This window comes from Haemorhous mexicanus, chromosome Z (genome assembly GCF_027477595.1).
Source record: "Haemorhous mexicanus isolate bHaeMex1 chromosome Z, bHaeMex1.pri, whole genome shotgun sequence".
NCBI lineage: Eukaryota > Metazoa > Chordata > Aves > Passeriformes > Fringillidae > Haemorhous > Haemorhous mexicanus.
In genome coordinates this window covers 56,350,186-56,365,826 of record NC_082381.1, presented here as the reverse complement: position 1 = coordinate 56,365,826, position 15,641 = coordinate 56,350,186, and the positions used below count along the sequence as shown (strand labels likewise).

General features: G+C 35.1%; 1 protein-coding gene across 1 annotated transcript in view; it reads left to right on the top strand.

Annotated features, from left to right (window-relative positions):
* The window catches only part of CNTLN (centlein), a 170,497-nt gene extending 156,238 nt beyond the window's left edge, over window positions 1-14,259 (top strand). The window contains 4 exon segments of the mRNA XM_059836999.1: window positions 4,090-4,162; window positions 4,165-4,274; window positions 5,571-5,648; window positions 13,524-14,259. Of these exon segments, the coding sequence (XP_059692982.1) occupies window positions 4,090-4,162; window positions 4,165-4,274; window positions 5,571-5,648; window positions 13,524-13,625 (363 nt within the window). The 3' untranslated portion in view covers window positions 13,626-14,259.
* The last annotated feature ends 1,382 nt before the right edge of the window (window positions 14,260-15,641 follow it).

Here is a 15,641-nt window from a genome sequence, read left to right as displayed (position 1 = left end):
ACTAGTATGTTTTCAGCACTGATTTAGTTATAAATCCCAAACACTGCACCTTAGAAGCTGTTGGAAGACAATAAACTACATCTCAGTTTGTGCTGTAAGATTAGCCAGCAGGAAAAATACTGGTCTGGTTTAACAGAGACCTTAGGCTCGGACTTGTGACAAAAAAAGAGTGTAGCATCTCTGGAAGGATGAACAGGTAATTTGGGGGAACTACAAAGATGCTGTCAAGTATGTGGAGAGAAAATTAGAAGGGCCAAAGCTAAACTGAACCTTAATTTGGCCGCTGTGGTTAAAGGCTAGGTGATCCTGAAGCTCTCTTCCAACTTTGATGATTCTGTGATCTCAGCCAGATGCAGCACACTGTTATTACTATAGTACAAAATACAGTAAAACTTTAAATTATCCATGACTCGTGAGACATGGCCTCTGACATGAGATCTGCACCAGTGCAGGACTGAAACCTGGCTATACACAGGTACAGTGCTAGCTAGGGTCAGAATTTGTCTTGGGACCATTAAGTTTTATTATGCTACAAACAATATTAGTATGTATAATAACATGGTAATTGCAGGAAAAAATTTTGGCATTGCCTTGGTTATAAAACACTACTTAAGGCCATTGATCAAATTGTGTTAATTCCAGGATCAGCGAGTGTCAGTGTGAGTGTCAGTGTTTTGGGATGTGAAGGCCTTATTAATAGTGTGCTGTCAGGGTCTTTCTGCCACCAAGGCTTCTTTGAGTGTTTAATTAAATATGACCTTCTAATTGAAAGAAGACCTTTGTCTTTATACATCTCAAAAGCGGCAAAAGATGCAGTGCTAAGAAGTGATTACATGCTGAGGCCAAATTTGAAAACAATATATTCTTAAAAATGAATATTTGAGGTAGTGAAAATGAAGTAAAAAGGCTTGTAATGGAGATATCTCAGAATTATTTATAACCCAACATCTGTAATGTATAAATAGAAATTATATGGAGTTAGTTGGTAATTCAACAATTGCTAATGATTTAAAAGGACTAGGAACTTTAAGGTAATTTTGTTAAAATTTTAAGCTTCTTTTTTTCTAGTCAGATCATTGGTACTTGCACTGGTCTGACAAGAAGCAATATAGATTCGTTTCAGGAATTAATCAAGAATTCCTATTCTAGTTGGCTGGTAGCAGCAAAGTGTGTCCCACAGGAATAACTCTGATAGTAACATCTAAGTTAGGAAAATGGTTTTGCTAACAAAATATCCTATACATTTGACAGCAAAAGAAAAAGAAAAAAAACCAAACATAAAATCTCAAATCCTAGTGTTACTGGTACTAATAAATGCATTATTATAAATCAGTATAGTACAGAAGTCATGTACCACACTGATTTCATTTTAAGTAGCTTGCATCACCTATGTATGCTTATTAGGTTAAAAATAAACAATTTTGAAATACACAGAGGGAAATGTTTTTGTTCAAATCCTACACCTAGCTCCAGAATGCATTGGATCAAATTCTTAATCACAGAACAATGTTATACTGCCTTCAGTACACTCATCAGCAAAACCTGTGTTGCTTAACTCTTGAGTCTGTACTTTTGAGTTGGGAAATGAGTCTTTCAGTTTCTAAAAACTGTGTGGCTTGAAACTGAACATTTCTGTATTGACACATGAACTAACGTATAAATTAAATCACTAATAAGTAAACAATTTAGCACATGAATGCACTAGCATATTATGGGTGACAAAATAACAGAGGAAAAAGCAACTTAAAATCATAGGAAGACTATAATTTTCAAGGCACTTATTTAGTGATAAAATTTATATCAAAACATTTTATCAATAACATGAAGGAGGGAGGTTCAAAAATAGCTAGTATCTCAGAGTTTTAAAGTCCGTAAAGTAGGCTTATTTTTCACATATACTTTGTGCTTTGCATATGCTTTAGTGTATTTGAACTGCTCAAGGGACAGAGGAATTGAAGTATTCCATATGAATGATCTGCTGTGATTATATATAAAGTATATGCTTGCATATTAAAATCTATTCATTATAATTTTCTCTTTCTGTGATTTTTCTTGAAACTTGCTTTTTCTTTATTCTTTTCTTAATTTTTTTTTTTTATTATTCCTTTTTTTTTTAAATTGATGCTCTAGATTCTTCTATGTTTTTCTGATGCCTTTCTTTCTGGCACCTTAATTTCTGGAACCGTGGACTAAAAGCCAATCACACTGGAGTTGCAGTTCCTGAGTTCCACTGTTGCTATCAGCTTGTTCATTCATCATTAACTTCTTTTGGAATTTGGATACACCAATAACATTTATGTAATAATGTCAAATGACTCTTGCCTGGCAATGTTTCTTTGTTTTCTAAGGCATTCAAGTGAATGCTTAACATCGTTTATTATCATGCTTTTTTTTGGCCTGTTTTTGGTTTTTTGTTGCTTTGTGTAGCCTTTCCAAGTGGCTTTGCAGGTAATTTTCTTCCTATTTTGCTCCTTTAATTTACATTTTCTCTTTGCATCAGGTTACATATGTGCATCTTCTAGAGTGATAACTTATGCCTGAGAGAGATGTCTTTTTAAAACATGGGAAACTGATTCAATTTGATTGAAAAAGTAGGGTTGAACTTATTTTTCCATTGTCAGATACATCTCCTATATGTTGTAAGAGCCAATTTACTCTTAGACCACTTCAAATGCTACAAAAACATGTCATTTAACTGCATTTTTTTTCATGGTGCAATCTTTTCTTTTTGGGGCTCCCTCTTCTCTTAGTCTATTTACTTCTATGAGCTTAGTTCAAGCTGCCCTAGGTCCCTGCCCATTACATTTCAAGTTTCTTCATTCCTCTCAGCTCTGCACTCGCGGATATGTTTATGTCTGAAATAGTTTGTTGGAAATTCTGTGGATTAAGAGACCCACACTTTAAGAAGAAAATTGGACAAATTTCACTCTACTTCCTCTCCTCAGATTTGTGGCAGTGTGTTTTTATTTTTAATGATTAAATTTTAATAAATACAGAACAATGTTAATCTGGGAAGTGGTAGGAAAAAAAAATGTTGGAATTGCATGAGTCTGCTGTGCCTTTGTTGAAATGTATTAGCAAATGCTCTCTAATGACTGTTTCAAATACACTAGAAGCTGTAGAATATTTTACCCAAAATACCAATAAATGGGCTTCATAGTCCTGTAGTCAGTTTCTATGAGATGAAGGTATCCCATAGAAAAAGAATTTTGAGCAGTTGATCAGCTACTGTTGAGATGTATTGCAATAAGATGAGCTTCACTAGGATGATCAAAAGAAAACTTTCTTTGCTCATTTTCAACACAGCCAAGGCGTTTGCATTGACAATCATGATTCTATTTGAGTCATGGAAGTTGAATATTCTAGGAGGATCTTCTGAAAATGGATTAGTACCATTGTTTGTTAACAATTAGTACTCTTGTTTGTTAACAATTTTTAAATAAAATTGTCTTGCTCAGCTTTTGATGACATATTTTAGTTACATAAATATTAAACCAAAATTACCTCAGTTATAAAACTGATGAATTACGTTGATGTTTAGTGTTATTTCATTGAACAAAGAACCTGAGAAATAGGTAAGCTGGGAGCTTGGTAGCCAGGACAGTATTGAATAACCCTCTCCTGTTGGGAAACAAAATTTCAGGTTTTGAATAAAGAGGTATACTGGTGTTCCTGCATGCAGAGAATGTCAATAAGCTTTAAAAAAAAAAATCTCCATTTGACCACACTAAAGCCTGACATGTTCTTATTTCAAGAACATTTCTGTTAGACTGGGTCAGGAAAGGATTTTGATCCTGTGGAAGCTGCTTTGTCTTACTAATGATGGCATTATAAGAATAATTACTTTGCTAAAGACATACCAAAACAGTATGTAGATTTAGGAACATTTTTTGGTTTACTGTATTAATTAATGTTTTGTTTTCTAAGTAGCATGTTATTTAATATTCCAGCACATATCCTGTTGAACCAATAACACAGAATGAAGATGATTCCCATCTAAAGGAGGTTAGTCTAAATGATACTGTTTTTTTCACCTTATTTGCACTTTTAAAAAAGTTACAGTAGAGTATTTTTGCTTATGTCTTCTAGACTCCAACCAGAGAATTACATCTCAGTGTACAACAGCTGAGAAAAAAAAATCAAACTTACAAAAAAAGGGAGAAATGAAAGCATGCAAAAAGGGTCTTTTCCAAGAGAGTATTCAGTTAGCAGCCTCTATCCTTAATGTTTCAACCACTGATCTTTATGAAATACTACAAGAAGGAGATGATGAGGTAAGTTATTTTAAGGACTTAGTAAAAAAGTCCAGTAAAAAAGATGAGAAGATGCTGATTATATCCCTCCTTGAAGAAAAGGATTTGCAGGTAAAGACTGAAATTTCATTGTGCAAGATACAGCACAGAAATCAAGAAGGTTTTAATCTAAATGAAAAGGTCAGGTTAGAGATTCGTAAGGTGGCAAGACTTACAGAATGCATAAATATACACATACTGCTTTGAGCATATGTATGTGTTAGAGTTATTATTCAGTATTTTCCTTTTTCATGAGGCTATTTGGCAGGATTGTATGTTTTAAACAGACTTCTACATTAAAGGAAACAAAATTAGAATGTATGTCTGGCTGTGCCAGATTGATTTTGTTGATACTTCCTCTCTGAATTGTGATACCTATTAAAGGTATTTCTGGTAGACAGATGGTTTCTGGGTGAATTCATAGCCTTTTTTGTTGATTCTATCATACATTTTACTATGAAATATTTGATAGTGTTTCATCAAATCACTCTATTAAATAGATGCAGTGATGGGATTTCTTATCCAGATTTATTTAGTCCTGATCAAATAATATATGAAAAAGCCTGTACAGTTACTTCAGCAAGTGTCTAGGAGCTGGCCATTATTGGCCTGTAACAGTACTCTGGTGATGACTTAGATTGAGCCTGGCTGGAGCTTTATATTAAAGAGACCACAAAAAGGAAGTTTTCCTGTAGGTGAAACAACAGTGCATGGTATGTATCCCTATATGATAGGGATTACACTCATGAATACAAATAAAATGGGCTGATTCTTGCCCTGTTTACTAACATTTATACAACCCCATAAAGTGATTCACTTTGACAGAGTTGTCCTATGCTTCTCTCATTCCCCGAGTAATTTGTACATTCTGTATCTTTTTGTTATAGTCACTGAGAATATATGTGTAAAACACATAAACATACTTAACTATAAATATAAAATAAATTTATTAGACAGGAGATGAATTTTCACTACACATACACTACATATTCTATCTGTCAGTGCATAGATTCAGGCACCTTTATATTGAACTCATGCAATTTAGCCATAGATCACACATACACCAGTATATTCATGTGAAAAGAACATGCTATGCATATTTCTAGAGGCATGCACAGACAAGGGTAGGTTTAAAAATTTAATAGAGCGCTGATACTTGATGAGTATGCTTCAGACAACAAATTTTGCATATGTGATTCCGACTTTCACATGCTCTATATCTAATGTATACCCAGTTATGCATTTCCTTTATTGCCCCTGATGTTTTTATGTTTTTAGGAAACAGCAGAAACAAAAATGGAATTTGAAAAAGATAAAGAATGGCTACAGCATATACAGAAACTTCTTGAAGCACAGGTGCTCAATTTATATAATCTGACAATGAACTATAACTTCCTGCTCTGATTAGCTACAACATTTTTAGGTTGTAATTAATACCTTATATTTGTAATTATGGTGTTCTTGATGGTCTCATAGTGTGATGAGTAATGTGAAAACCTTGTTTTGTATCATTTCCTTTGTATTTCTCTTAAATCAGAGCTACTGTGTGAAACTGAAGAGATGTTAATCAAGGATTTGTGATAGCTAACTTAACAGCTAACTTAAGCTAATATAACCAGTAAAGCAATGCTGGTGAAAACCAGCACAGGTCTTGGGAAATTGTTAATTGAATTATTGAAACACTGTATAATGCTTGCTAGAGTGAAAATGATCTGTTCTCTCATACCTCTTAGGAAAAAGAGACTTTTTTTTATGTGCCTTTAAAGTTACTAGTTGTTATGGACACCTGAGGAGTTCATGGGTTTCTGTGACCTTTTACTGTGGACCTGTTTCCAGTCAATTCATGTTTTCCTCATAGCCAGACAGCTGTTTATTATCGTGTCTTCTCGCATTCTCTACAATATTTTCTACTGAGACCTCGAGCAGCTTGTTAGTGGGAAGTAAATATTGATTTGGCATCCTGTCAATGCAGAAAGAATGAAAAAATTTCCACCAGAGGCCCCTCAAACATTTTCCTATCGACATTTTCTGGGCAGAGAGGAAAGCTGCATAGAGGATGACAAGTCTGAGACTAGCAGAAATCCCTGAGGGGTCCATTGAGACTGCTGCTGTGACCTGTGTGATACTTTTTCTTCTCTTTCAAGTCTTTTTTTTTAATACACACAGAGTCTGCTGGGATGCTCCCCTCTTGTAAGTGATCAAGGGCAGTTTATTGGCAGGTGAGAGCCCAGCTTTTCTACCCATAGTCAGCTTTTGTTTGGACATCACTGACAACATACCCTGACTCTTAAAACTTTTCTGCTACATTTTTACTTTTCCCTTTTATTTAAATGATGGGCAGCTGATGTCTGGAAAGAAATAAAGCTTGATTTGTAAATCCAGTGCATAATGCATATTCACTAGCATGGGTCCATTAGTGATGTAGTTAGTATCAGTTAAGAATGTGAATAATTGAAAATATTTTGAAAGCTATTTTAAAGAATCACACACATGTGATTTATGTATTTAACCATCAATAACTTTTGTGTTAAGATTGTATCCTGTGACCAGATTTTTAACAAATGACAGGTTTTCCCTCTTTTAGTATCAAAACTTACTACTGTGAAGACTGCTTAATTGCTGCAGCAGAGGAAATAGAAATATCAGTTTGTTTTTTACTGGCTTTGTCAAAAAACCTGGCATTTTCATTAAACCTCATAATGCTACATGAAACTCAGCATTAAAAGCACAGTTATTTATATTCACTTAATTGCCTTAATTTTAAGAATTTAAAAAAAATATATAAATGTCAAGATTCTGTTCACATTATAGGCTCCAAAATATGAATCAGATCCATGGAATTCAATGAAGACTTCTTGTTCTGCTTTTCATTGTTATTTGGTAAATCCCTAAAAAGTATTAAGCAGAATTTTATCACTTTTCTTCATCTGCTATAGACAGACAGCAAAAACCAGGGGACGGAGAGTGAAGGAACTGTTGAATGAAACCAGGTATACTAAGATTGCAAATGCTATATAAGGATAGAAGACCTCATTGTTCTTAGCCATGTACGTTTGTGTACAAGTTAACAGTGATTTTCTGTGATTTTTGCTCCATCTTGTGGGGTTCCTCAGAAGAAACACCGAGGGTAGAAGTAACTTTTGGCAAGCAGACCATTTTTAGAATTGCAAGAGGATTATAGTAGTTTTGGGGAGCAGCCAGCTCTGCTTTGCATTTCTGTCCATGCTAATGCATATGGATGGAAACAGTTAAGATTTCTTCATCTGTATTTGAGAGCAGCTCATGGAACAGCTCTGTGCCCTTTAAAATGCTTTACTCATATCTTGCAGAGTTTGGTTGTGGTTTCTTTTAGTAAGTTTTGGTAATATTTCTGGTCAGCAAATTAAAGCCCTTGGTGAAATGTAGGCTTTCTGCAGTTAGACTGCCTGCTAAGTGTTACATGTTGGCAAACTGTGCTACCCATTTGCATCTTGAACAAAGATGCAGGATTGCCCTTTTCTGTTTTTCTAAGTAAACGTTCAGTGGAAAATTGCATCAGATCACTTAATATTGCAGTTTGATATAGTGTCTTTTTGTGCCATTGAGCCAGGACTTTGAAACATAATTGCCCAGCAGTATTGATTTAATTGCCTAGGTTTATTTGTGGACTCCTAATTATTGACTGGAGGTAAATTTAATGGAGAAACCTTTATGAACACTGGGAAACTGCTGCTATTGCTGTTATACATAATGAACTGCATCATATCCCTTTAGATCATTCTTCAAGCTAATTTTATTCTACTGCGACAGTACGATAACATTTAAAATGTCATAGACATTTTATTTTTATTACTGACATACACCATTTTACTGCTGCAGTAGAATTTTGGGGGGGGACTGAGTGAAGCACTGGTTGCATTTTACTGTCATTTTATAGATTCCCCTAAAGTGTAATGATAAAGGATACCACAACTCTGTTTTCACTTCATCTGTACCTTTATTTTTCATACTCTTATGACTTGGAAAAGTCTCATATCTGTCAACTTTACAAGATTATTAATATTTTAGTGATAAATACTCTTGCATTCCTGAAACTAACAGACACCAGTCAGAATTTGTGTCCTTGTTTTATCAACTACTACGTCAAGAAAATAGACCACTACTAAGAGGCTTATGATTTGAAAGAGGCATCTCTGCATAGTGATGTTATTATGTAAACAAGAATCATATAATAGGAAAATACAGTCATATTATAAACTCAGCAGAGCTGGTAAAAATCACTTGTTGTCTAAATCTACATCTTGACCAAGAAGTGGGGTTTTTTTCTGCTGTCTCTGCATTTATACAGAAAAACTCTAGACTGTTCTCACTAAAGAATGAAAGAATAAAAATAAATCATCTCAATGATTTATTAAGATGATTTATTGAGATGATTGAGCTGATCATGGAACAAAAGGAAAAGTTTCTCTTGCCTGTGAAGAACCTGTATGGAGAGAGTTTTCACATGACTGCACAAAAATACCTGATACCTGCACATGTGTAGAGGCATCAGACAAATTATACATAACTGTTTGGACTTGGGAGAAGTCTCAAATTATAGATGTTTAAGCTTTTAGTGATGTATATTATTTAGGGGGGGATAAATATGGTTATCTCAACATGTATGTGTATTTACATCCTGCAAGGCAAGTCATGAGGCTTTTACCCACTTTATCCCTCACATCTGGGTGTGTATGTCTTATTAATTGAGCCTGGCTCTTTATAGTAGTACTCTCTCATAAACACTCCCCCTAAAACTCAAACAAAAGCAATCTTTTCTAGCTTTTGCCCATCACAGGAAATTTATGGCTAAGCCAAGAGGATGACTTCTTCTCATATAACTTAAACATGATTTCCTATACTACCCTTGGCTTTAATTTACTGTGACTTATTGTAAAGCACACAGTCTCATAAAAATCTGTTAATAATTTTGTGTGTGAGTACAGCATGGTAGTCCAATCCACATTACTGCCTGAAGTCTCCAATAATTATTTTTTAATAAAATGCGAATCATCTGCCTAAGTTTTTACAGCAGCACTTACCTCTCTCCTCATGCACTTCTTGGGATATGACATCTCACACCAACAAAACTGCCTAATAAAATCTTTCCTCATGTGACTTCATTATGGGTCTAAAAGTCATATTCTAATAGTGAAAACCTCCAGAAAGGCTCCCTTTCCTCTATTCTGTCAGCACTCTTTGAGTAACACACCTCTAGAATAGGGTTGAGAACAGTACGTTTGCTAATCATCAGTAAGTATTTCCCCCAACCCCTTTTTAGGATTTGCACTGGCTTCTAAGGGCATATTCTCTTGCTGTCATCTGGGAATGGACACTAATGGCCAGAGTTGTTCCCTTCCAAATTTCTTTTTAGAAATTTGGCGAGCTTGTAACTTGCCTGCTTTGCTTTTGTTAGTCTCTCTGCAGTCTGTGTGTTCATTGAACAGTTCACACCCAGAAAAGTGGACTCACCCTTGTACAAACACCTGTGCACAATCACCACTGACACCATCACCAGGTGTTTCAAGTACCTGCACCATCAAAAAGCAGCACTAGCACAGTGGAAAAGTCTGAAAGTCTGAATCACATTCTGGGCACCATTAGCACTGATACCAGGTCATGATTTTCTTCTCTTTATGAGAATAAAAGCCTAGTGCTATGCACTGACAATGCATTACGGCATAAATCTATCTCATGCACACAAAAAACCCTACATTATGCTACTCATCCTAACCTGAAAACAAGGAGAAATTGGCTTGGTCACTAAGGATAAAAAGCACATTTGTATTTATATAGTGATGTATATGCAGCCACCATGAAGCAGAATAAGAGCAAAGAGTAAGGCAACAGCAGCAAAGAGAAACATTAATTTTTTTTCTTAATTTTGGCTTTATTTTTTAGTGATTTTAGGATGTTTTAGTTATTGGTCCTAGTGCCTAGTTTTATTTCATATTATTTTTTGTGGTTCACTTAAATCAATCTAAGGCAGCTCTGCAGTGTGTTTGAATTGTATTTTGTTGGGAAAATGTATTGTACTGATGATCCACATGGGGAGGTGTGAAACAGTTGTAACCACTAATTTGTATATTCCAAAACCTAAATACTTTTATATTTATGCTAACACATTTTAGAGTTTGTGAAAGAGAAGCTGAAGTAATGCTACACTCAGCAAATGCAGATGCTGTGTCTCATTAGAACAAAAACATTGCCTTGCATTCATTATAATACTTTCCACTGGCAGACTGGTGTATATTTATGCACTTGTGCTGACAGAGACTCAGTCATGTGGTTTGAGGTCAATAGATATTACTAGTTTGGTTTTTTACAGAAGAGATCTCCAAAAGAAGCAAATAAAGGGTCAGAATAAATAAGTGAGAGAGGGAGAATTACTGTCGCTATTTCTGACTCTTTAAGATCACATTACTTTACATTTAACCATACACCAAGATATCTGTCTGATAAATTGTGTAAGAAATATGCCTTCCACTCATATGCATTCCTACTATCAAAGAAGAAATTAGTAAATCTGGGAAGTCAAATAAATAAAATTCTTTTATTCCAGATGTAGTTTGCACATTCAGATGTTGTGAAACCGTACAGATCAATTAAATACCACTTCTGTTAAAGCCTACCATGATGTACTGATTAAGGATCACCACAATTAATGTTAAGTGGGTTGTGGCACAGATAATTGTAAAAAAATATGAAAGAAGTATCATTCTGTATTAAAATGTCTCATGATCAGTGGTAAAAACAAGCTTTCACTCCTTAGGTGTGCGCTTAGCACTCCCTGAACTTGCAAAGCCTTCCCCAAGTTTATGGCAGGTTTTGAAGCTGGGAAGAATGCTTTAGAGTAGAGATGATTTCAGTGGTTGTGAAGTTCTGGGGGGAAATGCAACGGGAGGTTTCCCAGGATAGTTACAGAGTCATCATTAAAAGTAAATCTGACAAGCTTCTATTAAAGATTAAGACTGCAGAGATCATCCAGTTCTGGGTGTCTGCAAGAAAAGAAAACCAGAGAGAAATATACAGCACTTTCTATGAAACCAACAAATGTTGAAAGAATGACATAATGTTCCACTTTCAAATGCTCTTGATTTAAATGAATCACTTGAATGGCAAGAGTTCTTGAAAGATCACTTTGCTATGACATGGAAGCCACAGAGAGTAGTGAGCAGCATGTAAAATGTAGTTAGAATGATACAAGCCAGAGACATCAATAAAAAGCCATTCATCTCAGGCATGATATTAAGGTGAAATGTATCAGAAATGGATGTAGTCAAGGTAGGCAAGAAGAATTAGAGACTTGGAGATAATGATACAGTGTTCTCTTAGTAAACATATCTAGAAAAAAAGGGAGAGAAATTAGAGTGAACAGGATGCTGGAGTCAGTGTTTTTAAAGCACAGTAGCAAGTGTCACAGAATTTCAGATAAGATTATGTCTTATATTACACTGAATAGATTTGTGCTGAGTGAATTTGAGCCCTCTATTCCCCAAAAAGTCATCACAGTAGCACACAGGAGAAAGCTGACAGGTGTAGATGTCTTCTAGAAATGTCTTACCACACACAAAAGTTATTTATGACAGATGGAGACATGTCTGGCCAGCAAGCACCAGCCCTTAAAAATCCCCTTTCCTGTAGAAAAAGGAAAAAATACATATTATTGTCCTTTTTCTATAACTACAAAGTGACTGTTGAGCAGCACTTAGGACGTCATTTTACCTCTTCACAGTACATGCCTTCTATTAACAAGGTTTTCCTTTTTTAGATTTTTTTTCTGACTTGTTAGCAATTATAAATATCAGTATATAGATTCATGTCTGTATATCAGTTCAAATGTTGCATTTTGTATTTCATGTGCTTTATATCTGGGGTTTTTATTTGTTTCTTTTATAATTTTTGATTCATGTCTATTTAGGAAACAAGCACTACTCTATCTGGTATAAGGACCATACAATTTTCTCTTTCAGATGGCATAGAGAAGTGAAAAAATGAAACTAGAGCAGCAATACTGAAGTGTGGAACTAGATAGAAATTCTAGATGGAAAAGTGTTGCTTTGAACAAAAGCTGTGAAAAGCAGAAAATGATGATTGGCCAGCAGCTTGTTCCACCAGCTTCTATATTTTACCTCGTTCATTTCTGGTGGCTTTATAATGTAAAATTATCTCTCCTTCTGAATGAGCTGTTATTTTTTGTGTAGTGCTGACCCCTCACTCACCACTGTCTCACCATGTGTTCAGTAAGCTGACAGAGTTCTGTGAAGCTGATAGAGACATTCCAACAGTGAAGGAAAACTGTCCTGTTCTCCTCCAGCACAGCTCTGGCCACTCGGCATGGAGCTGCCACGACCACTCTTCTGTACCACCTCCAAAAATACTTCCCAGCAAACAGTGCACTGAAATAGCAAGACTTTGAAAGAAAACCTCTTTAAGCATTAAAGTGATGGCACTGAAAAATATACCAAATCTCCTTTGAAGACATTGGTTGTGCAAATGCATCTTTTATATCAGAGAAGTTAAAAAAGGTTTTAATTTTTCTCTGTAGATATGTCACTACAATTTTTTTGGTATCATGTTTTTTGAGGAGCAGACATTTGTGTCATATTCCAGTTAATGCAGTTGGAGGTTTGGGATTTTATTTTGCTTTGAGAGGTCTTTTTTTGTTGTTTTGTTTGTTTTGTTTTGGGGTTTCTTTCTTGTTTGTTTTTTGGGGTTTATTTGTTGGTTGTTGTTGTTGTTGTTTAATTATTTACAAGGTTTTGTGTGTGAGTCTAAGGCAATTTGCTACAGCATTGAGAATTATACTGGTAGTTCTGTCTCATCCTCCTGAGAGTAGTGAACTTACACTCATACACTACCATTTCTGCATGCCCTAGAGGTGACTGTAACCTTTTATTGATCAGCTGATTGAAGATAAATGACAGAGATGCTGGTACTGCAGTTTACATCATTAACATGGTCAGTAAAGCATGAATTGTTCAATAAGGAGTTTATCTTTTTTCATTTTACACTGCTCTTTTATCATTTTTATGATAGAGAGCAAATTTTCAGACACTAACCAGGCAGATGAACTTTAAAGATCAGAAATGTGTGTGTGGTAGTTGTCAGAACTAAGTGAAATCTCATAGTTTAAAGATATTTAATAAATGCATTTCACAAGAAAAAAAAGAAAGTTTAATGATCATTTTTCTTACTCTGTTTCTTTTTCAGTTTCCTTTTGCCTCATACTTAATGGATGCTGTACTGGAAAAATTAAATGAGAAGAAGAAATTGGTAGAAGAGTGCAGTTCCCTCATGAAGCACACTGTATGATATTGCTAAGATTTATGTTTGCAAAGTGTGACTAAAATGTGTGCTGTTCCCTCATGTCTTTCCTCTTCTCATAAAGAACTGTCAATATGCATGTTCAATACATACACAGAAACCATGAACTAATTAATTGTTGAACAAGAGGAATTAATTAAATTCCTATTAGAAAGCAGTGTGGTATTTGATTCCTGAAGAGAAAAAATGCTGCAAATCAATGCAAAGCTCAAAATTATTTTCCTTTAAATGTGTTGGCAGTGAACACATGTGCAGGCTTTGTAGAGAGAGGATGTCTTTGTTATGACTAATACAGAGCTGTACAATTTTGAAAGAACAAAAAGCAGCCAAGTAATACCTGATTGTACTAAATCAGAACAGTACAAGTAGGATTTACAAAGGAACTGGGAATATCACTGTGATTTTGAATACCTAATTTCTTTTAGTTTCTTTGTAAAACCCAACTTTTTGATATATGCTACATAAAACGATGTGATTTTATGTTAGAAAAAGTGAATGATTGTAGAATAAAAATATTCTGTGTGGAATAATACAGAAAAAGCTGTACTTACCTCTGAGCATACTGGAGCATAATATGTGCAATGTATTTAAAAATTCAATAAAATAAAGTTTTTTCTATTATGGATTTTTTCACTAGTAGATCCAGTTCTTTCTCAGCTATTAGCAAGTAGCTGCAAGATCTCGCTTGCCTTGGGGAGGTACTGTAGAGTTTTAGCCAGTTATTTCCACCAAGACTTCTCTGGCACTACTAACAAATAATTGCTGCCTCTTCACATTTTTGATCTTAGAGTTTGAGTTCCTCTGGATGAACCTACCTGACAAAAAAACAAGACACAAGTTTCTGAATTCATGTGTTAATGTTTAGCTCTTATATATGTCTCATTTATGGAGAACAAGTTGTTTTACAACAGATAGCATAATCCATATTGAGTGGGGAATCAGAATAGAGATCTATTTGGACTTAATTCACTTAAATGAAGCATGAAACAGAGGTTTTCTGCATGTCAGTCCAGTGTTTTCCTAGGATATAATCATGTATCTTCTAATTGTGTGGACTGGAGTTGCTCTGGTGTCTCTGACAAGAGGAAGGCACCTCTAAACTTCTGCTCAGTTGAACCTGGTGAACACAGGGGCTTGAGAGAACTTTTATTGGAATTAGAGAAAATCATGCAAACATACTCTGCCTACACCTGTAAATTAAGACTGGGAACTATCCCTGTATGAAAAAAACTGCCACATCTTTATGAATGGTTGATCAATGCAAGAAATAAAGGCCATCATATGAAATTGTGTGGTGATATATTCAAGTAAGCAAAAGGATGCCACCCACATGCAAATGAAATGGAGCTGTTGGAACTGTTTGCCTCAGGTTTTACAGGAGCTAAACATTTACATGGACTCCAGTGCCAATAAAACAGTGATAACAAGAATTAAGGAAGATAAATCCATCACAACACATAGAAACAATGCTCTAATTTTGTCCAGTAATTTCAGCAAGATGTATTTGAACGTAATTTCATCAAAATGTCTATTGCGGTTTAGTGAAGAGCGCTTCAGTAGGGCAAAGATCTCTGAAAATTTTCCCCGTCGTCTTCATTTCCACATTGCCAAACACCCACTGGTGCAAGTCTGATCTTGGTGCTGATCTTTAGCACTTGATATTTTGTTGCAGTGGAAATGCAGAGAGCATCAGCTAATTCAGGTAGAAAATATGTCTCAAGAAGAGGGAATTTTCCAGACTACTGTCGTTTTCTCAAGTATCTTGCTTTACTGCCCCTGCAAATTTCTGTATCTCCTGGGCAGCTGGGAACAAATCTTCTCTTGATGTAAGAGTAAGCAAGAACACTGCATAACCAAATTACTATCTACTTTACTTGAAAAGACAGAGCAATATGAAATCTTTAAACCCAGCTGGAGACAGATTTATGCACAAATGCTTCTGCATCTATAACACTGCTGTCTTTCTGAAAACTTTGCTGGAAAGTTTGCCAAATACCATTAAAA